General features: G+C 42.1%; 1 protein-coding gene across 2 annotated transcripts in view; it reads right to left on the bottom strand.

Moving 5' to 3' along the window:
- The window catches only part of pde7a (phosphodiesterase 7A), a 170,319-nt gene that overhangs the window by 112,450 nt on the left and 30,909 nt on the right, over positions 1-26,960 (bottom strand). The window contains exon 4 of one of the 2 annotated variants that reach the window (XM_072254435.1): positions 15,083-15,145. The exons of the other annotated variant lie outside the window; for it this stretch is intronic. Coding sequence (XP_072110536.1) covers positions 15,083-15,145 — 63 coding nt within the window. The remainder of the gene's footprint in view (positions 1-15,082; positions 15,146-26,960) is intronic. 2 annotated transcript variants of the gene reach the window in all.

Here is a 26,960-nt window from a genome sequence, read left to right as displayed (position 1 = left end):
TCAACTTCAGTTCAAAACCCTGCTCAAAATTTTCTGCTATGAAAATATGTGTCAATTTGACAGAACTGAATGATTTGCAATTTTCTCTTTAAGGACTGCCATATCTTGTGAAAATGAAGTACTGTTTTAATACTGAGAGTAACTTAAAGATGGCTGTGGCTCAAAAGAGGGGAGCCATGGAGTCATAAGTAGCTAGCCATGTGGACACAAGCTGGGGTCTGATCAGCCCCGGCTGGGTCACCTGGAGGAGGTTGTATGATGTTGAAAGACCCAAAGCACCCGATGATTCCAGGAACATCACTGAAGATGTGTCCAGAAGCATCAATAGATGTATGTACACAGCAAGGTCATACCAATGGACCATGTCAAAGAGTTTAAGAGTGGATTGAGCAACTCAAGTTTTTTTGCACAATTTCAGTAGAATTATTTTTCATGATAGGGAATGAATTAATAGATTTTTATAAAATGAAACGAACCTTGCACTTTCTAAGCAACGTGTATCAAACAGTGAAGTCAACATACCACATAAACCAGTGGTTCCCAAACAACTTTTAGGTGACCACATCTCCAGTGTTCCCCCCCCACAGCTTCCAGCCATTACACAGAAACTATAAAGAATTTTTATTTATGAAGCCAAAAAAATAAGGACTGCAAATTCAAAGCAGTGACAAATAATTGCAATTCAAATCTATTCAAAGCTGCAAATAAAATAGGCAGGTCAATATACCACCTAACCCCAAAAAACTTGCAAAAAAAAATGTTTTATGATCATTTATTGTACTATTCAATGTGGGGAACAACATATCAAAAGTTGAACAATTTTGACACACAGGGAAGTCTCCAAAAATGACATCAAAAAGCAAGAAAAACGTCAAAATTCTGACTGATAACCATCAAAGTGCAAGTCTTTTTTTAAACCTGATGTTTTAATGAATGCTCTTTTCACCCATGTTTTTTAAATGACAGTAGTTCCTGGAATGAAAGTTGCATTTGTATTGACGTCATGACGTCATTAATGACATAATCAAGGGACAACTCTGCTATTAAGTACTGACATCGTGACACATAATATGCTACCTTATGGCTTCTCAGATGCAGTCTTGTTCATCATCCTCTTCTATCACTGGCTCATTTGTCATATTGTCACAGTTGTCATCTTGGCAATGCCCACATGCACTGGTGCATTCCAGCCCATGCTTTCTGCGGGTACACTTTAGCGTATTGCACTTTCCCGAACAGTTGCATGAATCATCTGAATAAATACCTCTGGAGCAGGCCTTTTGTCTGTCATCACTGGAATGAGTTTTCCCCCTTCTACCCTCCATCCCCACTCAGACGGCTCCATTTCATCACTACAGCCCATCCACTCCATAACCTGGTAGTAAGTCCGCAGGGAGTAAAATTTACAGGCTGAGGTAGTTGGTGGCAGTCGTTCAGGCGTGATGACAAAGTTCTTGCAGAGCATATTGTATCTGATAGATGCCAGGGAGTCATTCTGATTTCCATTGAACAACGCCACCATTGCCCCACAGCTATTGGTTTCCACAACATTCTGACTTTGCTTTGGTGAACAGAATGCTTTCAAACAGTCTCTGATTCCCCTTTCTTTCTTGATGATTCTATGGAACCCCGACTTCTTTCCGATCCCAAGTACCCTGGACGTTGAGTCGCATCCAGTAAAGGCATGACGAAACAATAGATCATTACAAGCTGCTTCCCTGAGTATCTGCTTACAGATCTTGATATTATAGGCATTTGATTTCGCCTTGTCCAAGTGGAAATAAAGTTCAGTGCAGTTTATTACCACTACATGGTAGAGCAAGAGTACGAGGACATCTGTGTCTTCTCCAATGAGGGTGGTAGATTTGAAAGCAGACATTGTGATGGCTGCTCTTGCGATCTCAACGTCGGCATCTCCTTCAGCTTGAATCACTTCGCAGCCTCTCTGTCGCAAACGTTCCATGATGAGCAGGATAATTACCTGCTTGTTTGCCTCATTTGACAAGAAGTCCTCCTTTTTTCCAAAGAATTTTGTTGCCCCTGTAATGTTCAACCTTGTTCACATTCAAATTTCTACTTCGACGCTGATGAGTACAGTCCTTTATACTTGGCCCAACCCCATAACCGTCAAACACTACAGTGGCTCTGGCATAGTGTTTTGACAGTGAATGAGGTGTAGTCATCTGCAATTGAACTGTAAGTGCACCCCCCCCATCCATTTTAAGTGGTGCAGAAGTGATCTCCCATCTATAACATAGTGATCTGTCACTGGGACCGTCTGTGTGACAGCATTGTCCGATTTGGAGGTGACATAGTTCTTTATCGCTTCTGCCAGTTGTGGGTTATCCGGCTGGCGCAAGATGTTCTTTGCTTCAAACAAAGACATTGGATATGGACAGAGTTCATAGTTTATCACTTCGTCTCGGCAGAGATCACCTGTCTGTGACACAACAAGGAACCTCTGAAATAACCATGCTGGATCTATGGTACGGTCTTCAGCAACTTTGACTGTCCTCCCGGATGCTAGTGCCTTGACCTTCGAACTCCTCGTATTCGCACAAAAGTCCATCTTCCTAACTATGTCATTTCCTATTGCGAACAGGTCATATACATTGACATCCTCATTTGCATAAACCCCTGTGATGACGTTGCACAATGATTTATCATCCGAAAATGGCGTGTAACAGTCCAGTTTTGCTGCGACTTTTTCCAAGGTCAGCCTCATCTCTACTCACTCTGGAGGTGGACAACTCCTTATGTTGTTTACCTGTTGTGTAAATATTCGCGGTCAACTCTTGCATGGCAAGGTTGTAAGAGGATGACACAGTGAAGGCATAGTCCAAACTGCTCTCTGGTACTCTGACATCCCACTTCCTCGCGTTAGGCCTCCTTGGCTTTTTAGTGAGCACATTAGTGTCTGTTCTATCACAAGATCAGAGCCAAGGCCGGCCCAGTATTGGCTGCTGCATCTGACTACATGGAACCCAGACTGGAACTTCTAATGAACATCAAGGCTGTCATCCTCCAATTCATGCATCTTCTGGAGATAGAGACGAGCCAACTTCAGATAATTGAGATGGCCAGCGGCCGCGAATATCAGCAAGCAAGCTGAGATGGCACTGGGATGCATTTCTCATGACCCCATTCGATCGGCCGCAACAAGTGCCCTAGCAATCCCTACCATGTGCTGGTAGTTGACCCACAGTGTGCTGGTTTTGGAGGTCCCTGCCAGTTCATCTTTTTTGCGAGTTACAGTTTTGTCAATCCTGCGAATGCAATCTGATTTCATAACAGGACATTATATGACGTCATGAAATAATAGTTCATAGTTCTGGCGATAAAACACACCCTGCAGGTATTCCCATTCACATTTTATACCACAATTATGGCAATACCATTGTTAGAAACAGTGAAATATAGCAAAATAAGACAGGTATGGGCCCGATTCTTTTCATTGGCGGCCGTTTTTGTAACGTCAGATTTTTTTACTTTCTCGTGCTCTGTTTCTGTCCAACTTTTGAAATGTTGTTCAGTATGTCTCAAAGTACAAGAAATGACCATTTTTTGCAATTTTTGGGGGGGTAGGGGTATTTTGGCACTATATTGACAGCATTAAAATGATTTCTCAATTTAATCACAGTAAAACTTATTTTCATCAACAATTTTAGAATGTACATTAGTAGTCCAACAATTCATTACTTCAAAACAACACACAATACTGCACAAACTCAACAGGTCCAGCATCATCTATAGAAAACAGTAAATATTTGATGTTTCGGGCTGAGACCCTACTTCAGGACTGAGAGGGAAGTGGTAGGGGGGTGGGGGTGAGGGTGAGGGTGCCTGAATTCAAAGGTGAAGGGACAGGAAAGAGGCTAGCTGGAAGGAGATAGGTGAAGCCAGGTGAATAGGAAAGATCAAGGGCTGAAGAAAGAATCTGATAAAAGGGAGTGGACCAGTAGTAAAAGGTCGGAGTGGGGAATTGAAGTGGGGGAGGGGAATAGAATTGATATTCATATTATCAGGTTGGAGGGCATCCTCATCTGGGCACAAGAGGAGGCCATGGATTGACGTGTCAGAACGGGAATCAGAATTAAAATGTTTGGCCACCGGAGAATCCCACTTGTGGCAGAGGGTATGGAGATGCTCCATGAATCGGTCCACCAGTTTACAATGGGTGTCATCAGTGTAGAGGCTGCCACCTCGGGAGCAGCAGATAGAATAGACAAATTCACTGCTATTTCACTTTTCAATAACATGGATGGGCTTGGTGCAGTGGTATCAGCTTCTCAACTTCAGGCTGAATGAAACCCAGAAGGAGATCAGATCCCCACGTTCAGTAATTTAGTCTATTTCATTGCTTTGAAAGATGTTGGGTGACTGCACTGAAACTGTACTCCACTACATACAATATTGGAAAAGCAATCAGATTCACATAATTTCCTTGCAATTGAACACTGATTTCATGAAACTTTGCAAACAGTTCAAATAAGCAATGTTATGCCTAATATTCTTAAGCTAATTACTGAATGAAACATTTGAGATCTTCAAAGAATTTTAACAGTTTCAAAAAGTGTATAAAAGCATCTCAGGCAGTTTCCTCTTGAGCTATTTGACGTAAAGCTCTCGAAATAGTGGAGAATTGAGAGCATGGGACTCATTTATTTACTACCGTGATAACAGTATTTAATGATTTGTGCAATTACACTATGTATAGTAAATACGTTAAATACAGCTTTTTTCGAGAAAGTAATAATCTCAAGGTGGCATCCTGTCATTGATGGTCCATCAGTTGCACAAGCAAAAATGCTGGTGACCAGAACATCCTTCTTTGAAAAATTGCTTAATAACCCAAAACATTGACTCCCTTCCGTTTCCAGTTCCCTTGCAAAAAACTCTTGAACCATGCTTTCATCTTTTATGAAACAAACATAACCAAGAAGTGAAGATTTGTTGCCTGGCGAAGTTGACTCATTCAACCGCAGAGCAAATTCTGTTGTCCTAAGTACGTAGCACAATGTGTCTGCCACATTCCAGCCTTTGAACAAAGTTGTTGCTGAGTGGAATCATTTGAAATATTTGGTCTGGTGACTTTCGCAAAATCACTCAGAACCTCCTTTACTGTTGGCAGAATCGGTCCTCCAATTGTCAGGCCTACAATACTGGTACTCCAATTTCCAGAATTAGCAATGAAATATTGTATCACTTTTATTGTGAAGTGCAGGCAAACATGTTTTGAAGTGTTTTCCGTTTCTGGAAGTTTTTACGAAGTGACTGAAAATAAGCAAAGTTCTTGTTTGCTTTATCAGAGAGTATTCTCTTCAAGTGTTTAAGGAGCCTACGATGGTTTCACGGCCTCATCTGAAAAAGGTTTTGACACGACATATTGGCTACTGTTGGATGTTAGGTGCTAGTCCAAGTCCATATTTCAAATACTCCACACTATACTGTCTACGTGCCTTTTTAATTTGGTTTGCTTCTGCCATTTTTATTATGAATTAACAACCACAGTCAATCACCTATTGTTCAAGTCCAACCTCAAGCATGACAATCAATAAAAAGGAAAATTATGATGCCATCAGAGCTCAAGCAAAATCTCACTTTCTGCTGAAAGGTATATAAAGTGGGCAGTGCTCTCTCCGTTGGGCTGCGGGCTAGAGAAATGCGATCAAGACCATTCAAAAGGGCAGATTCTGAACTTTACCCCATTGAATGTCATACCCTGATTCATAGGAATTGTGGTACTGTGTGATTAGAGTATGGGAATTGCACGAGCTAAGAGCTCTACAGTAATGAATGGCAATAATGCACAGGCCAGGCACAAAAATAACAATATCTTCAGTCCAGACTTCTCATGACATGCCAAGTAGAAGTGTCATATTGCTTTTCAACAACTATAATGCACTTCCAGCAAAGTCTCAAAGAATAGTGGTTTAATAAGGGAGCAGGTGATAACGTGATCATTGTAATCAATTACGAGTTACTGAGAGTCAAATGTTTATAATAAGTCATTAATTTCTTAAAGCCTGTAATCTCTCAGCTGCCTCCCTTTCTACCAAGCACTCCCCCCCCCACTAACTCCTTTATCTTTATTGCCCCCTTCAAAACTCCCACCACCCCATGGGAAGGGGCAACATTACCCACTTTGGGAACTACTGATATAAACTGAGTTCTACAAAGCAACCAACTGATTAGGTCACAATTCTATGAATCTGCAATATCCAGTCACTAGTGGACATAGCGTAGTGCATATGGCTTTCATGAAATGGCATTTCATGAGTATCTGCTAAGTTCTGTGCCACAATTTTCACTCACCATTCACTAAAATTGGACTAGCCATGTCTTGGGAGCTATTAGTAATGGCATCTAAATTAACAACCCCATTCTAAATTATGAAAAGAACCAATAATACAGTTCAAAGTAAATTTATTATCAAGTACACATATCACCACATACAATCCTAGATTCATTTTCTTGTGGGCATACTCAATAAATCCATACTAGAATAGTAACCATAATAGAATTAATGAAAGTAATTCATTTGTTTCCATAACAACCTGTGATGCAGCCAGTTAATATACTCTCCATTACACATCTATAAAAGTTTTTCCAGTTTTAGATGTCATGCCGAAACTCTGCAAACTCCCAAGATAGTAGAGGTGCTGCCATGCTTCCTTCGTAATTGCACTTACGTGCTGAATCCAGGAATTTAAAGTTGCTGACCCTCTCCTCCTCCGATGAGGAATGACTCATGGACCTCTGGTTTCCTCCCCCTTAAGTCAATAAATCAGATCTTTGGTCTTGCTGACATTGAGTAAGAGGTACTTAGCCAGATGTTCAATTTCCCTCCTATATGCTGATTCATCACCAACTTTGATTTGGCCTACAATAGTGGTATCGTCAGCAACTTGAATATGGCATTGGAGCTGTACTTAGCCACATAGTCATAGGTGTAAAGGGTGTTGAGCAGGGGGGCTAATCACACAGCCTTTTCATACACCTGTGCAGACTGAGATCACGGAGATGCTGTGCCAATCCCAACTGACCGGGTCTGCAAGTGAGGAAATTGAAGATCCAATTGCACAAGGAGGTATTGAGACCAAGGTCTTGAGCTTTTTAATTAGTTTTGAGGGAATTGTAGCGGTGTGCTACACACAGCGCTAGAATAACGACATGTAGTCAGTGAGTTGTAGTTGTGAAAAAAAAAGAGATTTATTCAAACTTTGCTGCCTCCTTTAAAGCCTTCCCATTCCTGCCTTCCCCGGGAGGGACTGCTGTGGAGAATGCGTATTCGCAGACCCTTCCCGTGCGCGGGTTTTCCCCCTGCTGGTGAAGATGGCCTGGTGCCCTTTTTGGAGCCGGCCTCTCTGCCGGCGCACACCGTTTTGTGAGCCGGTTCGAGTGCGCTGGGAAGTGGGTCGCCACAGAATGATAATATTGAATGCTGAGCTGTAGTTGATAAGATGCATCCTGATGTATGCATCTTAGGCACCAGTATAATTGAAGCCTACTTGAAGCAGGTAGGTATCTCAGACTGCTGAAGCAAGAGGTTAAAGTATGATATTTATAGTACATAAAGTTTGAAATTTTTGGTAAACACTTACAATACACAATTTTAGGGTTGGTTGCATGCCAACAGGTTTCTTACAATAATAATCTTAAAAATATACTCTCTTCTGGTAAGATGGCAGCACATGTAGATGTAGTAGCCTCTCAGAGGCTAACCAAAGGTGCTTCTTTCATTGTTAAATGTGTTTTTTTTTTAAATCATAAGACTATACTGGACTCCAATTACTACAGGTACAGCAGGTCTACCGTAACAGTCGTAACAGCTTGTTGTTCGCAGTAGCTGGCCGGGGTGTCATAAAAGCTGACTGGTGGTTCAGTCAAATTGAGTCATTACAGCTGGAAATGATGATGCACAACAAACCAATCCCCATATTGTTTCAATATGTACAAACACAGTGCAATTTATCAAGCATAGTGCAATTCTTCATCACAGGCATCAACACTTTCCTTTAAAAATTGACTGTACACATCCAAGTTGGCCAAAGAATCAAGCACCAAAAAGACAAAAAAGTGATTTATTGACATTCAAAAATTCCTTCAACTTTACAAGGAAGGAATTACTCAAAAATCTTGAGAAATAGTCATAAACAGAAAAAAACCTACATGCTTTGAAGATTGTTTGCCCAATATAAAATGCTATTCTGATCAACCGCACTGAAGGACTTTGCAGTTATCTTTGTAATATTGCCCCAATCATAGTGTAAATACAGCTCATCCCAGAGCTAGGTCATACAGAACTAAAAAAAAGTGTCTGAAATGCAATGAGAATTGTTGGCAGAGTGGTCTCTTTTTATGTGCTTCAGTGAATAAGTCAACAACATATGAAAGCCCAGCCTTTGGGCATTTACAAACACAAACAATATCTACACAGCTTCTCAACCATTGTGGTTTGGGAGGCCTTGGTTCAAAATCTAGTTGCTGCAAAATGAAGTTTTCAATTAGCTTGTAAGATTAGGTTCCTTTCCATAGGAAATTTATTGAAGATAAGAAAATTAGAGATGTAGCTTTAAGTGATGCAGCTTGTCAGGACGCTTTCCACTGTAGGTTGACATGAACCTGGATGTGCAAAGTCCAGCTCTTACACCACCTCAGAAAGCAGAGATATTGAAGAGATTTCTTGACCGTGTAGGCTGTGTTCTGCGATCCCGAGAGGTTGTGTGATAAGCACTCCCAGGAGTTTAAAATTGCTTGCAGTTTTCTCTGCTGTGCAGCTGATATATAAGGAGGGGTGAGTGGTACGAGTTCCCCTTAAGTCAATATCCGTCTCACTTGTCTTGTTGACTTAAGGGAGAGGTTTTTTGTCTGGCACCAGGCTTCGAGCCCTTCCACCTCCTCTACATTGGACGTCTCATCGTTGCTGGTGATGAGCCCCACTACTGTGTGTCACTGACGAACATGACGATGTGATTGCTCAGGTGTTTGACTGTGTAGTCATGTGTGAGCAGAGTGTATAGCAGGGGTCGGCAACCTTTTTGCTTCTGTGGGCCGGATCATGTATTAATGAGTGGACGGTGGGCCAGAAAAATGCCAAAAAACTTGAAACGCAAACAACAGGAATTCTGCAGATGCTGGAAATTCAAGCAACACACATAAAAGTTGCTGGTGAACGCAGCAGGCCAGGCAGCATCTGTAGGAAGAGGTGCAGTCGACGTTTCAGGCCGAGACCCTTCGTCAGGACTAACTGAAGGAAGAGTGAGTAAAGGATTTGAAAGTTGGAGGGGGAGGGGGAGATCCAAAATGATAGGAGAAGACAGGAGGGGGAGGGATGGAGCCAAGAGCTGGACAGTTGATAGGCAAAAGTGATACGAGAGGATCATGGGTCAGGAGGTCCGGGAAGAAAGACAAGGAAGGCGGGGGGGGGGGGGGGACCCAGAGGATGGGCAAGGGGTATATTCAGAGGGACAGAGGGAGAAAAAGGAGAGTGAGAGAAAGAATGTGTGTATAAAAATAAGTAACAGATTCCCATCCCTCCCCACTGATCTCTCTCCTGGCACTTATCCGTGTAAGCGGAACAAGTGCTACACATGCCCTTACACTTCCTCCCTTACCACCATTCAGGGCCCCAAACAGTCCTTCCAGGTGAGGCAACACTTCACCTGTGAGTCGGCTGGGGTGATATACTGCGTCCGGTGCTCCCGATGTGGCCTTTTATATATTGGCGAGACCCGATGCAGACTGGGAGACCGCTTTGCTGAACACCTACGCTCTGTCCGCCAGAGAAAGCAGGATCTCCCAGTGGCCACACATTCTAATTCCACATCCCATTCCCATTCTGACATGTCTATCCACGGCCTCCTGTACTGTAAAGATGAGGCCACACTCAGGTTGGAGGAACAACACCTTATATTCCGTCTGGGTAGCCTCCAACCTGATGGCATGAACATCGACTTCTCTAACTTCCGCTAATGCCCCACCTCCCCCTCGTACCCCATTTGTTACTTATTTTTATACACACATTCTTTCTCTCACTCTCCTTTTTCTCCCTCTGAATATACCTCTTGCCCATCTTCTGGGTCCCCGCCCCCCCGTCTTTCTTCCCAGACCTCCTGTCCCATGATCCTCTCGTATCCCTTTTGCCCATCACCTGTCCAGCTCTTGGCTCCATCCCTCCCCTTCCTGTCTTCTCCTATCATTTTGGATCTCCCCCTCCAACTTTCAAACCCCTTACTCACTCTTCCTTCAGTTAGTCCTGACGAAGGGTCTCGGCCTGAAACGTCGACTGTGCCTCTTCCTAGAGATGCTGCCTGGCCTGCTGCGTTTACCAGCAACTTTTATGTGTGTTGCATAAAAACTTGAAATATGGGAATTATCCAGTTAAATACATCTAGTATGCTTTGCCTCAAATTAATGAATAACGCATGCTAGAAAATCACTTGTGCTTAACCAGGATGCCAATTAGTAATCAAAGAACTCAGTTTAGTTACAATTTACTTCAATCAAGGCATCTTTTGAATATATTAAAAGGACACAAAGAATCTTTAAACATAAAACATATGAACATGATGTATTGAATGGTGGTAAATTAAGTATAATAAAAAAGAAAATGTTAATACAAACAGTCGATAAATCAATGTGAAACTTGATGCTGTTTGTTACTTGAAAGCTTCTCAATATTGGGTGTCAGACTTGTTGATGCCAAGGGCAAGACATTATCCAGATTTGACAAACTCTCCATCTGTAAAAGGCTTCATCTTTTCTGCAAAACATTTTGAGACTTCGTAGCTGGCATGGGTATTTCCTTCATTTTCACTGCTTTTCTTGGCAAAAAATGACGTTTGTTTTCCAAAACTAGCCTTCATTCGCTCAACTTCATCTTTTCTTGCTTGCCCAGTAAACTTGTTAAAATTTCCACTATGGCGGGTCTTGTAATGTTGCCTGGTATTTGCCACCTTCTTTACAGCAACATTTTCTAGGCAAATAAGACAAACTGGTTTCCCAGCTTGCTCAATGAATAAGTAATCTAGTGTCCAAGTGACTTGGAAATTTCGGCACTCAGTGTCTACCTTACTGCGTTTTGCATTCGTTGCCATTGGAATCTTTTTCTTCGATTTTATTTCGAAACGTGAGTTATTCAACAAGTATGTAAATATCATGTAAATATCTGGATACTTAGCGTGGATTTCTTGTTAATACACAGTGATGCTGTTTCTGTTCACAGATTTGAATGATCCCATCTGAAAACCTGCACGTGCATGGAGAGTATCTAATACATATTAATAAGGTAGTCTACCTTCCTGTCATTCGTATATACCAGTGTTTGGTTTGGAACAAAACAGAACCTGGGGCCGGTGTAAAAAGACACCATGCATGTCCATCAGTGTGGTCGCATCAAACACTCAGATTGGGGGAGGGGGAGGGGGAGGGGGAGGGGAGGGGAGGGGAGGGGAGGGGAGGGGAGGGGAGGGGAGGGAAGGGAAGGGAAGGGAAGGGAAGGGAAGGGAAGGGAAGGGAAGGGAAGGGAAGGGAAGGGAAGGGAAGGGAAGGGAAGGGAAGGGAAGGGAAGGGAAGGGAAGGGAAGGGAAGGGAAGGGAAGGGAAGGGAAGGGAAGGGAAGGGAAGGGAAGGGAGTATATATATATATATATATATAAATAAAAATAAAAATAAAAATAAATCGCTCGCGGCCCAGATAAGCATAGTACCCCAATATTTGCTCGCGGGCCGGATCTGGCCTGCGGGCTGTAGGTTGCCTATCCCTGGTGCATAGCAATACGCCCAGCACACAGTCCTGGAATCACCTGTGTCGAAGCTGATGGGGAGGGAGGAGTAGTTATTCATCTTGACTAGGAGGTCTGTTTGTTAAATTGTCCAACACCCAGTTCGACAGTGGTGTACTTAGACTGAGGAATAAATGTTTGCTCACCAAGATCTGTGGAACAATAGCGTTGAATGCTGAACTGAAATCCAGAAACAGCATTCTGATAAAGAGGAGAAAATCTGCAGATGCTGGAAATCTAAGCAACACACACAAAATGCTAGAGGAACTCAGCAAGCCAGGCAGCATCTATGGAAAGGAGTTTAGTCGACATTTCGGGCCAAGACCCTTCATCAGGACTGGAGGAAAAAAAGCTGAGGAGTCAGTGTTAGAAGATGAGGAGGAAGAAACAGAAGGTGATAGGTGAAACCAGGAAGAGAGAGGGATAAAGTAAAGAGCTGAGAAGTCGATTGGAGAAATAGATATAGGGCTGGAAACGGGGAAATCTGATAGGACGGAAGGCCATGGAAGAAAGAACAGGGTGAGGAGCACCAGAGGGAGGTGATGAGCAAGTAAGGACACAAGGTAAGAGGGTATGGGGAATATTGAAGGTGGGGGGAGAATTACCAGAAGTTTGAAAAATCATTGTTCATCCCATCAGGTTGGAGGCTACCCAGACAGAATAGAGGTTGCTCCTCCAACCTGAGTGTGGCCTCATCGTGACAGAAGAATGGATAAGGGAGTCACGTAGGGAGCAATTCCTGCAGAAAGCAGAAAGTGGGGGTGTGGGGGGGGGAGCTAGGGAAAGGTGTGCTTGGTGGTGGGATCCCATTGGAGATGGTAGAAGTTACAGAGAATTATGTGCTGGATGCAGAGGCTGGTGGGGTGGTAGGTGAGGACAAGAGGAACCCCATCACTGGTGGGGTGGCGGGGGGATGGGGTGAGGGTAGATGTGCACGAAATGGAAGAGGTGCAGTTGAGGGCAGCATTAAGGGTGGAAGAAGGGAAGCCCCTCTCTTTGGAGGACATGTTCGTTCTGGAATGTGAAGCCTCATCCTGAGAGCTGATCCAGCAGAGATGGAGGAATTGAGAAGAGATGGCATCCTTACAAGTAACAGGGTGGGAAGAGGAATAGTTCAGGTAGCTGTGAAAATCAGTGGGTTTATAATAGATATCAGTAGATAAGCTGTCTCTAGAGATAGAAAGAGAGACCAAGTTGGAGGTAAAGTTGATGATGTAAACAAGCTCCGCATGGGTGCAAGAAGCAGCACCAACGCGGTCGATGTAGCAGAGGAAAATTGAGGGAGTAACACCAGTGTAGGCTTGAAACACAGACTGTTCCACATAGCCAACAGAAAGGCAGGCATAGCTGGAACCCATGGCTACACCTTTAGTAGGAAGGAAGTGGGAGGAGCCAAAGGAGAAATAACTGAGAGTGAGGACAAGTTCCACCAGATGGAGGAGAATGGTGGTGGACTGGGACTGGCATCCAGAAAGCAACGGAAAGTTCTGAGGCCTTCCTGGTGGGGCATGGAGATGTATAGGGACGGCAACCATGGTGAAAATAAGATGCTTGGGGCCAGGGAACTTGAAATCATTGAAAAGATCAAGAGCGTGTGAAGTGTCACAGATGTAGGTTGAAGGGACTGAACCAGAGAGGATAAAACTAAGTCGAGGTATGCAAACATGAGTTCTGATAAGCATCCTTGTTTTCTAGGTGTCAGGACCAGCTGCACGACAGATACAATGGCATCTGCCATACAGCAGTTCTGTTGGTAAGCATATTAGTGAGTGTTCAATGAGGCAGGAATGGAGTTTTTGATATATGCCATTATCAGCTGTTCAAAGCACTTCATGATGATGGGCAGTGTCACCGGACAGTAGTCATTTAGTTCTGAAGGTGTAGAGTCCTTTGGTACAGGGATGATGATTGCTGATTTGAAACATGCAAGGTCAGCAGCCTGGATGAATGAAGTGCTGAAGATGTCCGTGATAATGTCAGTGAGCTGGTGTGCACACTTCCTGAGTACTCTGCCCAGGACGTTGTCTGGCCCGACCGTCATACTCTCTGCAGAGACCTCACTTCTGCTGCTGTTCACAGTGGCTGCTCACCTAGCTTTCATGGAACATGTGCTGAGATATGCACTGCATGTCTCAAAGCATGGATAAAAGTTCAGGGTGCAGTCAACGCTGTTTTTCCTTGCATCATCCACAATGCCCTTGATGCCCAGCCACATACGGCAGTCATAGTTATCGAACAGGTGTTCTTGAACACTCCATTTTATCCCTCTATGAGATCATCATAATAAGTCTATGTCTACAACAATAAAAAATATTGAAGTTTCAGACACAATCAGAAATCTCAATTGAAGTGTCTTTGTATCAATCTTCAAAATAATATTAACTGAAAACTGAAACTTGCACTTCTCTACTGCATGCATAGTTTACCAAATCAGAAATCTTCAGACTTCAGAGTTAGTTTAGCCATTACATTATTAACAAAATACCCTCAGATCTTCCCCATCAAGTGGGCAGAGTGGATGGCCAAGGCAGAGTATTTCTCCAGCATTTCCTGGGGTGATGTGCACTGACTTGTACTGTTGCTTTTTCACTTCACTGAGTCAAAGTGACAGAAATCACTATCCAGTAGGTTCTTAGGAGTACTTTCTCCAAATGTAATTTAAAATGGAAAGTTACCTTGTCAAGTGGATGCAGATATACTCAATAAATGCTGACTCTACTAAAGACATGTACATTTCATTTATCAACAAAATACCCAAGGCAAATGTGTGGGGGACAGAGGAGGGGTGGAGAAGAGAGAAGAGGGAGTGAGGAAAGAAAGATAAACACAAATACAATGGCAGAGCATCATGCAAGCACATGTGTATTACAGGTTTGCATTATATTACCAGTAAAATACAAATATAATTGATTTATTTCCTATGGACACCCCAGTGTCAAAACAAAGGGGAAAGGATAAAGGGAACTTGATGCATCCATACACAGATGAAATTCATCGCACATTTTATAGTAAAGCATCTGACAAATACTTGCCCACATTTATATTGAAATTTCCTTGTAAACTTATTTGCCAGGCACTAGCGCCATGGCAGCAACTCCACCTATGAAGTACAATTAAGAATGAAAGTCCTGTTGAGAACATTCTCATTATAATTTATGATGGAAAAGATTAAGATGTGTGCACAGACTCCCTTTAAAATGTACACCAAGCTTTTTACATATGTAAATACTATATATTTTTTATTTACATATATACATATACATACACACAACACAAACACAAACACTTCAATAGTACCTCCAGGTATCGTTCTTCCCACCCAGATGAAGGGATCCAAAGATTAGAAGAGTTTGTGAAGGTCTATAAGAAAATTAAAAAAAGTAGGTAGTACAATAGCAAGCATCCAATGAATTTGTAGCCCCATTATTTTCCCAAATTTTCCTTTCTATAAAAGGAAATTTCAGGTAGCTATACATTTCAACAGGAACCTTTGATAATGAATTGGCACATTCACATTGATGCATCACAATTACAAAACAACCACCACAAAATATGCCTTTAAACTTCAACCATAACTGAAACAAATAACTAACTAGCTGAATGATATGTTCCAGAAATCTTTCAAGAGTTCAGCTGATTGACAGTTGCAACTACAGGCTTCATTTGCACATTTTCTTTGCTGAAATCTCAACCAATCTGCAGCACGCACTTGATCTCATCCTCCACCTCCTGAGAATCTAACAATCAATATTTAATAGCCAACTGATCAAGGGTTAGGTCACTTTTAAGTAATGAATGTTAAATACATAATTCACATTTTACAATATTACCAGGACTATATTGTTCACTTATGACTCTTTTGTGGTGGTTATATAACTCAAACTTAAGTCCCTGAATTCTGCTTTCATCCATTACTCCTTGTTTCTTCCCACGACTGAACTGTTCATCTATTGAGACAGTATGTAAAACACCCTGTAACTTATCAATGTTTATTTTCTAATTCTACATACGGCTCCTCTTGTTCTAGATCAGATCAACCAATACCCTTTTAATGTCTTGACACACAATTCAAATACATCTAAAATTATCTCTTTTTTCCCCTTTCATCAGGCAGAATACACAAAAACGAAAACTATCATGCTCGAGTAGCCATATCCTGCTGTTGCAAGACCATTGAACAGCCCCAAAACATCAGCTGTACTTTTTCTCCCCCCCCATAGATGCTGCCTACAGACTTCCTCCAGCATTTTGTGTGTGTTACAACATACAATTTGCAACTAGAATAATTTAAATGCAACTAGAATCTGACATGGGATTCAAATGAAGTGACTGAAGGGAGTTTATGGCAAGCAAGTACACCATGAAGAATGGATAATTTGACTCAAATTAGTGTTCTTGTGCTGTAGGCAACTTTGAAAATAGTTTACATTAATGGCAGTATTCTTACTTGCAGATTTTAGACGGACAGTACAGAACCTTTTGATCTAATTAAACAGTCTGTTCTTTATTTCCACCAATAAAGTCTAGCCATCTGTATTTTCTATTTTGCTCTTTCACTGTAATAACTACCCACTATAATTAACCAACTTAATTTTTTCTTCCATTCTCAATCCAGCCATAAGACCATAACACATAGGATCAGAATTAGGCCACTTGACCCTCAAGTTTGTTCCGCCTTTCAATCATGGCTGATCTTATTTCCCCTCCTCAGCCCCACTCCCCAGTGATGCCACGTCCAATTAAGAACCTATCAAGCTCTGCCTTAAATACACCCAATGACCTGATCTCCACAGCTGCCTGTGGTAATAAATTTCACAAATTCGCCACCCTCTGGCTAAAGAAATTTCTCCACATCTGATTTAAATGGACATCCCTCTATCCTGAGGCAGTGCCCTCTTGTCCTAGACTCCCACACCATGGGAAACATCCTCTCCATATATACCGTGTCTAGGCCTTTTAATATCAATGAGATTCCCCCCCATCCTTCTAAATTCCAGTGAGTACAGACCCAGAGCCATCGAACGTTCCTCATGATAACCCTTTCATTACTAGAAACATTCTTGTGAACTCCTCTGAACCCTCTCCAATGCCAGCATATCTTTTCTTAGATGAGGAGCCAAAAATTGTTCACAATGCTCGAGGCCTCACCAGTGCCTTATAAAGCCTCAGCATCACATCCTTGCTCTTGTATTCTAGACCTCTTGAAATGAATGCCAACACTGCATTTGTCTTCCTCACCACGGACTCTACCTGCATGTTAAACTTTAGAATGTTCTGCACAAGGACTCCCAAGTCCCTTTGCATCACAGATATTTTCTCCCCACTTAGAAAATAGTCTGCACATTTATTTCTACTACCAAAGTGCATAACCATGCATTTTCCAACATTGTATTTCATTTGCCACTTTCTTGCCCATTCTCCTAATCTGTCCAAGTCCTTCTGCATCCTACCCATTTCCTCAACACTACCTGCCCCTCCACCAACCTTTGTATCATCTGCAAACTTGGCAACAAAGCCATCTATTTCATCATCTAAATCATTTATACACAGCATAAAAAGAAGTGGTCCCAACACAGACCCCTGCGGAACACCACTAGTCACTGGCAGCCAACCAGAAAAGGATCCTTTCATTCCCACTCGCTGCCTCCTACTAATCAGCCAATGCTCTAACCATGTTAGTAACTTTCCTGTAATACCATAGGCTCTTTAACTTCGTAAGCAGCCTCATGTGTGGCACCTTGTCAAAGGCCTTCTAAAAGTCCAAATATACAACTTCCACTGTATCCCTTTTATCTATTCTACATCTAATCTCCTCAAAGAATTCCAACAGGTTTGTCAGGCCAAATTTTCCCTTAAGGAAACCATGCTGACTTTGTTGTATCTTGTCCTGTGTCTGAACAGCCAATTCTCAGTTTTAAAAAAATTCAATTTCCATTAAAGTACACTGGAGTATTTTTCAAATTTAACCAAATGAAAGAAAAATGTTTCAGACTTCCCTAAATACATCTCTGTATTCAAAGTACTTTCAGAAACTGTTATTGCTAACTATTGGCAACATGTAGCTTTTACATTAGGGAATTTAAATGTCAAGTTTGTTCACCAACTTTAGAGGTTTTAACCACATTAAACACCAGTCATTCCCAAGGTGGATAATTAAATAAAATAGTAATTATTTAATAAATAAAGTCATACCTTCACCTCTCATTCTGACATGGAACATGAGGCCACTGTCCACTGAGTCTATGCCAGTTCTCAGAATTTCTATCAATTCCTACTTTTTTTCCCTGCCACCTATTCTTTTTTCACATACCTCATTAACTTCTCTCGATCCTCCCAATACCCACCTATAATAGCTGATAATTTAAAGTACCCAACTTATCAACAACACATGCTTGTCACACAAAGGAAACCCAAACTGAGAGGGGTGTGTGATTACAGGGAGAATATGCAAACCCCACACACACTTTAAGGGTGAAAACTGCTCCCTAATTAGAATCTGAACAAAAAGAGTCCCAAGTTTTAGTTCTGTGTAATATTAATTAGGCATAAAATCAGACCTTAATGCCCTGGATAAAAAAGATCTTAAGGAAGGAACAGAAAATTGGGAAATAGTGATCTGAATGGAAAGGAAATCAGCAATAGAGGGATAGAAAAAAGGAATAAGAGACTGTAATAGATATGCAAAAAAAAACAAACAGCTTTAAAATAACCAGGGTATCTGCTTAGTAAAAATCTGTTGCTATATGGTAAGCAGAAAACAATGAAAAATCACACTACCTTCAATCGTCAGAAAGGTGAATCAAGTCCCTAATCTCACCTTTCACTTCATTGAAATGACACCGTGGAGAAGCATTCCAAAGCAAAGCAATAAAGCATGTCAAGCTGGATTAAGTATTGCAGTAATATAAATTACAAGATTTCATAAATTTAGATAGTGTACACACTTCAGAGAGCATTTTGTAAAAGTGAGAAGTATGAGGAATTGGTAGAATATTCTACAGATTTTCTGACAGCAGCAAATCATTCAGAAATCATTCAGAAATCATGTACCAAACACTACGAATGACCAAAATAATTTCTTCATCAAATCAGAACAGAAGATAGAAAAGCTCAAGCAGATTATGACTTTTTGGACTAGTCAAAAATATTCAGTAGTGGTTTGGATTTCACAATGGGGAAACAGAATCAAAGGATTCAGAACAATTACCCTTCATCAGGAATGGAGAAATTTTTGAAAACAAACATTAAGTTTCAAAGAAGGGGCACAGATACAGAGAACAACAGGAATGTCTCTGATAGAGTGGACACAGACTGAACAAAAGTGGCAGTGCTGCCGAACACGCAAAAATAATGAGAAGTTGTCCATTTGGTCACGATTGTGGCTTATCTTCTACCACAATAATTTTCCTGCAGTATTCAAATATCTCCATTCTCTTAAAATTCAGAAACTTACTGATGAATACTTGATGAATCAGATGTGAAGGGGATGTTCCCTAGCTTACTCAGCATTTCCTGTTTTTAATTCAGATTTCAAAACACTGAAATTTACAACCAAGCCCCCTCTTGAAGAATGAATCTAAGTATTTTAACTATTAAAATACTTACTTATGGATAACAGCCTCTGGTACAAACACCAGTTTTGTCTACATTATAATTCCATATTTCTCTTAAATGAGCAAGAGGATTAAATAACAATGTGAAAAGCATGATATCATGAATGGTGAACATGTTAACATTAAATCTGATGCAAGTGTTGAAAAGGAAAAGCAGAAAGCATAGGTCCAAACTACCTTGCAGATAAGCATGCACAAGTTCTACTATCAATGACCGAGTTAAGAATAACTGATCAGTGAAAAGGCAGCAGCTCACGGATATTTACGACGGTATCACAAAGCCTGAACAGAGTAATGGGGTAGCCCAATATTTTGCACAAAGTATGCAAATTCCTTTCATAATTACATAGAACCATGCCATGACCAAAGTTTCAGCTTCCCCAAGGCAGCACAATCACAGACTACCTAATGAGTGCTGCAATTGGGAAAAAAAAACTGTTGCTCTTCTGCAAAGTTGGCTTTTCATTCATGTCAGTGATAGCCCAAATGATTCTTGTAGGATGGTACATTATGTTCTCCATTAGACTAATGCAATGCCAGTCCATGTAGGTTCCTTGGAAATCAAATCTGTTTCCCTCCTTTCATCAATGGCAAATACTATATTTCTGAGAAAACCCTTGTTGTTGCTCTTTAGTCTGACAAAAATGATTCAAGTCAAAGCCAAGCCTGCAAAATTTATTACCTGGAGTAGTTCCTGTTGCATGATTGAAGTCACCGGGGAAAAGTACTGGCAGGTATGAAGCAACACACATCAAAGTTGCTGATGGATGCAGCAGGCCAGGCAGCATCTCTAGGGAGAGGTACAGTCGACGTTTCGGGCCGAGACCCTTCGTCAGGACTAACTGAAGGAAGAGTTAGTAAGAGATTTGAAAGTGGGAGGGGGGGAGGGGGAGATCCAAAATGATAGGAGAAGACAGGAGGGGGAGGGATGGAGCCAAGAGCTGGACAGGTGATTGGCAAAAGGGATATGAGAGGATCATGGGACAGGAGGCCCAGGGAGAAAGACAGGGGGGGGGGGGAACCCAGAGGATGGGCAAGGGGTATAGTCAGAGGGACAGAGGGAGAAAAAGGAGAGAGAGAGAAAGAATGTGTGTATATAAATAAATAACGGATGGGGTACGAGGGGGAGGTGGGGCACTATCCCACCACTAAGCACATCTTTCCCTTCCCCCATCTCTCTGCTTTCCGCAGGGATCGCTCCCTACGCAACTCCCTTGTCCATTCGCGCCCCCCCCGCAATCCCTCCCCACCGATCTTCCTCCTGGCACTTATCCTTGTAAGCGGAACAAGTGCTACACATGCCCTTACACTTCCTCCCTTTACCACCATTCAGGGCCCCAGACAGTCCTTCCAGGTGAGGCGACACTTCACCTGTGAGTGGCTGGGGTGATATACTGCATCCGGTGCTCCCGATGTGGCCTTTTATATATTGGCGAGACCCGACGCAGACTGGGAGACTGCTTTGCTGAACACCTACGCTCTGTCTGCCAGAGAAAGCAGGATCTCCCAGTGGCCACATATTTTAATTCCACATCCCATTCCCATTCTGACAGGTCTATCCACGGCCCCCTCTACTGTAAAGATGAAGCCACACTCAGGTTGGAGGAACAACACGTTATATTCTATCTGGGTAGCCTCCAACCTGATGGCATGAACATTGACTTCTCTAACTTCCGCTAATGCCCCACCTCCCCCCGTACCCCATCTGTTATTTATTTATATACACACATTCTTTCTCGCTCTCTCCTTTTTCCTCCCTCTGACTATACCCCTTGCCCATCCTCTGGGTTTCCCCCCCACTTGTCTTTCTCCCCGGACCTCCTGTCCCATGATCCTCTCATATCCCCTTTGCCAATCACCTGTCCAGCTCTTGGCTCCTTCCCTCCCCCTCCTGTCTTCTCCTATCATTTTGTATCTCCCCCACCCCCCACTTTCAAATCTCTTACTAGCTCTTCCTTCAGTTAGTCCTGACGAAGGGTCTCGGCCTGAAACGTCGACTGTACCTCTTCCTAGAGATGCTGCCTGGCCTGCTGCGTTCACCAGCAACTTTGATTTGTGTTGCTTGAATTTCCAGCATCTGCAGAATTCCTGTTGGCAGGTATGAAGCAGCTTTTTAGTCGATAAAACGAGATACAGCAGGAATCATATGGAGACACTTACAGTGGAAAGGCCTCCCTGGCCCAACGTGGGGCTTGATATTTTATGTGCTAAATATCAAAGGACAATTCCATATTTACAGTGCTTTCTTTGAAACTACAAACACATTTCACATCTCCTGATTCACACCCACACCTCAGACAGCTAAATGAATTTTCATCAGTATTCAAGGCTTTTAGAAACCTATTGTTTACTTAAATTAAATCTGCAATTTACATTCAGATTTGAGGACTGATGGCTGAGAAGTCATTTGCTAAATGTAAATGTGCGAAACCCAAAAAACACTAACAGATCCAACTGTTTAACTGTCATTTTCTTTGCAGGTTTAACAATTAATTATCTGCTTGTATTTTAAGTAGACTTTATATACACAACAGTTTAATGTGCCTCTAGCGGCCATCCACTTCTCTGTGGATTGTCATCTTGTTGCGGTGGAGAAGCTTGTGTGGCCCTGAGATCCCAAGAGTGATGCCGTCTGGAGCTATGCTCCTGGTAGGGTGACCCATGGCAGTAAGGTCGAGGGTGAGGTCCCTGACAAAGAACAATCCAACCAAGACCTCAACGGTGGAACAGGCGGATGAAGTTACTTCAAACTCAATGGCTGTGAAGGCGGATGAAGGCTGCAACAGATCCATCAGCTGCAATGGTCGTGGCTTCCATGCCATTGGAATCAGTTGGTTGATTTGTGAAGTACTGTGTGCTTTTTGGAGTGCAACATCAAGTACATGTTAAACAAATACACACACAGGTGTCTTCGCTCTGTGGGCCACTTGATCAACAGAACGAAGACCATCATCCTCAACCTCGAGGGATAGCCACGACAGAGTGGCTATACAAAGTATAATTCTGAAACTTCTTTGTTTTTCATTAAGTGAATGAGTATTCTCTCATTGGTTAATTTTCAATGCAGTATTGACTAAGTCTATTGGTTATTGTTATCCAAGGATTTGAATGGAATTTTTCTTATCTTTGGGTATAAAAAAGTAGCTGTTTTATGTTGGGCACCATCTTTAGTTTCTCTTCTTAAGTAACTGTCCTCTGTCCTCTGTCCTCTGTCCTTGATTGTTTCTACTTCCCTTCAACTTCAACGATCATGAAGCAACACGTTTTATGCCTCATCCCTGACTTCTAAAAGAACCTAGGGTTTAAATCCCAGAATCAAACAATTAGCATAGTCGGAGAAGACATTACCAGGTTTAGCATTTGAAACACTCGAAAATATGTTCCTCTTTTGTCTGGGAGAAAAACAAGTTCTGACTTTGAACATTGGGTGGGTGTTAGTTAGGATTAATGACTGCTGAGTTGCTCTCTGTTTAAGAAAATGGAACCTGGTAGAGCCACATCCAAAGTTAGGAATGCAGACTAAATATGCAAACCAGTAGAGCAGCAAAAATTAAATCCATATGTAAGCAGTGGAGCATGGATAGAAAGATAGTAAATCTGGGCAAGCCAGAGAAGTGAGTGAGAAAACTCAAATATGTGCATGTTAGTGGACCACAGAGGAAAAAATAAATTCAGGGTGCAAGACAATCTGTTAAAATTTCAGCTGCAAACGATTAATATTTGTAGATCACAGTCAAAGTGGTTAAAAAGTACGTACAAATCAAGATAGAATTGAAAACAACGGTCCAAGCTGTGAAACCCAAGAACTCTTACTTGAATAAAAAGTCTCAAATGGATAAAAATCAATGAAGTCTGGACAAAAAATACCAACAATTTTAAGTGTATTAAGATCCAGAAAATGGCTACCACTGATTTACAGATAAGACTGCATGGTTGGTTTAATCGAATGTGTAAGCGATTAATGAGACAAGTAAAGTCTTTTACAAATCGAAACGAGATGAACTACAAAAACAGCATGATAGTGACACTAAACATTCTAAAGAGCAAATTTTTGCATTAACCAAATGAATGAAAGTACAACACGATAATTCAATCGAAGTCACACACCCAACATGCTGGAATAACTTGTGTTTGTGTGTTGCTCTGGACTTCCAACATCTGCAGAATCTCATTTTTAATTCAATCGAACTGGATTGTTTGGGGCTTAGAAACAAACTGAAACATTGTAAGAAAGTTTCGCCACAACTTCAAGGAGGCAACCTGCTGGTAACGCTTCCAGTGACACTAGTATTGTTGGCACTCTGCTCAGGGAAACACCCATTTCGGAAGCTTCCCCCTGGGAAACATCAGACAGTCTACTAACACAGAGCCACCATGCAGACTCCTGAGAATTACAGACTACATAGGACAGTCATCCAACATAACGACACCATTTGAACTCCAAGGAATTATGATTTATATGATTATGAGAACACGCAGGCCCCTTTTATTGTCATTTAGTAATGCATGCATTAAGAAATGATAAAATGTTTTTCCAGAATGATATCATGAAAACACATGACAAACCGACTTAAAAACTAACAAAAACCACATATTATAACATATAGTTACAACAGTGCAAAGCAATACCATAATTTGATAAGAACAGACCATGGCACAGTAAAAGTCTCAAAGTCCCTTGAAAGTCCCATCATCTCATGCAGACGGTAAACCTCCAGCGCCGCCAACTTGCCGGTGCAGCATTCCGGAAGCATCCGGCCACAGTCCGACTCAGAGTCCGTCCCAAAAACTCCGAGCCTCCGACCACCTCCTGACACCAAGCACCATCTCTGCCGAACGCTTCAACCCCGGCCCCGGCAACAGGCAATACACAAAGAGGATTTGGGGCCCTGGTCTCCGGAGATTCTCGATTGCACAGTAGCAACAGCAGCAAAGCAGGCATTTCAGAAGTTACTCCAGGTGTTCCTCTGCGCTTCTCACGGCTGCCTCCATCAAATCCGGATTGTGCACGGCACCCCTAGTTAAACATATCGATATCATTCGGAACGGCCACGCACGCTGCATCGCGTCGCCATCTTCTTCACATTACAGGATGGCCATGACATGGACTCTACATCATCCCCTGCCACTCAAGTGAGGATGACAGTGATGAAGCAATAAAATTGACAGCGATGTCAGAGATTTGCTCCAATAAAGACCAAGGAAGTGAAGACACAGGACCTGAAGATGAAACTATTATTAATCAAAGTATTGACAAGCTAGTGGAAGATACATCAACTATTGTTGTATCTCAACCATCAGCTGAAGGACAGAAAGTGCTCAGATGACTCTGACGTTATAGAACAGAAAGTGTTTCAAACTTTAAAGCTGACATTGTGTACCGTAATTGCCTTTAAAATCCCTGATTGGTACAACATTCTGTCAATATTTAACGAGCAACAGATGATGGCAGTCTTAATTCAAGAACATGGAGAACAGCAGCATCCTGTTGATTATCACTCTGCCAAAAATCAGATTCTGATGGCTCCTCAGCAACTGAGAGGGAATTTGAATGGTTGTTTATGGAACTGGTGCTTGCATCAGGAAGCATAGCTCCTGGTACCCCTGTGCAACAGGTAGAACTAAAAGCTTTGATTGTAACCTGTGAGTCAGAAGTAGTAAGATCAGCTAATATCTACCCCAATTCTCGATTTGCGTTTGGAAATTTATGGAGACAGAGGATTTCTTACCGCTGTAAAATGGTCAACTAGTACAAGGACTTATGGATGCCATACAACTGCTGTCTAAACATTACTCCAAATGGCTACAATGAAAAGCCGTGGCCATGTATTTGCAGATGAAATTTCAAAAAAAGGTTGCATGGTAGAAAAGGTAGTAAAAACAGTACCAAGAACATAAACAGTGAACCTGACAACTGGAACTATGGAAACTAATTACTTATGGTGCAACTGTAACGAAAACCAATTTCCCTCGGGATCAATAAAGTATGACTATGACTATGACGACTACCATACAAGTGCAAAGTGGTGCAAATTCAACAGTCCAGACAGGAAAATTGGTTCTGGATGGAGAATGGTGTGGACAGTGATGGAATCTGGAGATATGGCAATAAATATTGATAATATGAGACAAGAGTTCTTAAAAAGTGATTCCATTGGTTGTGGGAATAGATTCGGTCTTGGGGTGAGTCAAGTTATCCCCTGTAGTTCAAGAGCCTGATGGCTAAGGGGTAATAACTATTCCTGAATCTGCTGGTGTGGGTCCTAAGGCTCCTGTACCACGTTCCTGATGGCAGGAGTGAGAAGAGAGCATGACCTAGATGGTGGAGGTTCTTGATGGATGCTATTTTTCTGAAACAGCACTTCATGTATTGCTCAATGGTGGGGAGGGTTTTACCTGTGATGGACTGGGCTGTATCCACTACTTTTTGTAGGCCATTCAAGAGCATCAGTGTTTCCACACCAGGCCATGAGGGAACCAGTCTATACTCTCCGCCACACATCTAAAGAAGTTTGTCAAAGTTTTAGATGAAATGCCAAAACTTCATAAACTTCCAAGAAAGTAGAGATGCTGTCATGCTTTCTTTGTAATAGCATTTACATGCTGGACCCAGGACAGATCCCCTGAAAATATAACACCAAGAAATTTAAAGTTGTGACCCTCTACACTTGATCCCCTGATAAGGACTGGCACATGGACCTCCGGTTTCCTCCTCCTATGGTCAATAACCAGCTCTTTGGTTTTGTTGCCAGTGGGTGGGTGGTTGTTATGACACCATTCAGCCAGATTTTCAATCTCCCTCCTGTAAGCTAATTCATCACCACCTTTGATTCATCAGTAAATATAAATATGGCATTGGAGCCATGCTTAGCCTCACAGCCATAAGTAAAGCAAGCAGATCCAGGGGGCGAAGCATAAAACCTTGTGGTCCACCTGTGTTGATGGTGACTGTGGAGGAGATGCTCTGGCCAGTCCGAACTGACTGGGGTTTGCAAGTGAGGAAGTTGAGGATCCAATTGCACAAGGAGGTTTTGAGGCCTAGATATTGGAGTTTATACATAGTTCTGAGGGGATATTAGTATTGAATGCTGAGCTGTAGTCAATGAAGTACATCCTGATCTATGTACCCTCGTTGTCCAGATGTTCCAGGGTTGAGTGAAGAGCCAATGAAATGGCATATACTGTTGACCTGATGTGACAGCAGACAACCTGGAGCAGACTCAGGTCTCACCTCAGACAAAAGTTGATATATTCCATCACCAATCTCACAAAGCACTTCATCACAGTGCATGTAAGTGTTACTGGACAACAGTCATTGAGGCAGGTTACCAAGTTCTTCTTGGGCACCGATATAATTGAAGCCTGTTTGAAGCAGGTAGGTACCTCAGACTGAGGAAGTGAGAAGTTAAAGATATCACTGAACACTCCACCCAGTTGATCAGCACAGGTCTTTTGTACTTGGCCAGGAATCCCATCTGGGCCAGAAGCTTTCCATGGGTTCACCCTCCTGAGGGATGCTTCATGCTAACCTCAGAGACGGAAATCACAGGATCATTGGGGGC

This window comes from Mobula birostris, chromosome 1, assembly GCF_030028105.1.
Source record: "Mobula birostris isolate sMobBir1 chromosome 1, sMobBir1.hap1, whole genome shotgun sequence".
Classification (NCBI taxonomy): Eukaryota; Metazoa; Chordata; class Chondrichthyes; order Myliobatiformes; family Myliobatidae; genus Mobula; species Mobula birostris.
The sequence above is the reverse complement of the archived record's forward strand: the minus strand, read 5'-3'. Positions and strand labels throughout refer to the sequence as shown.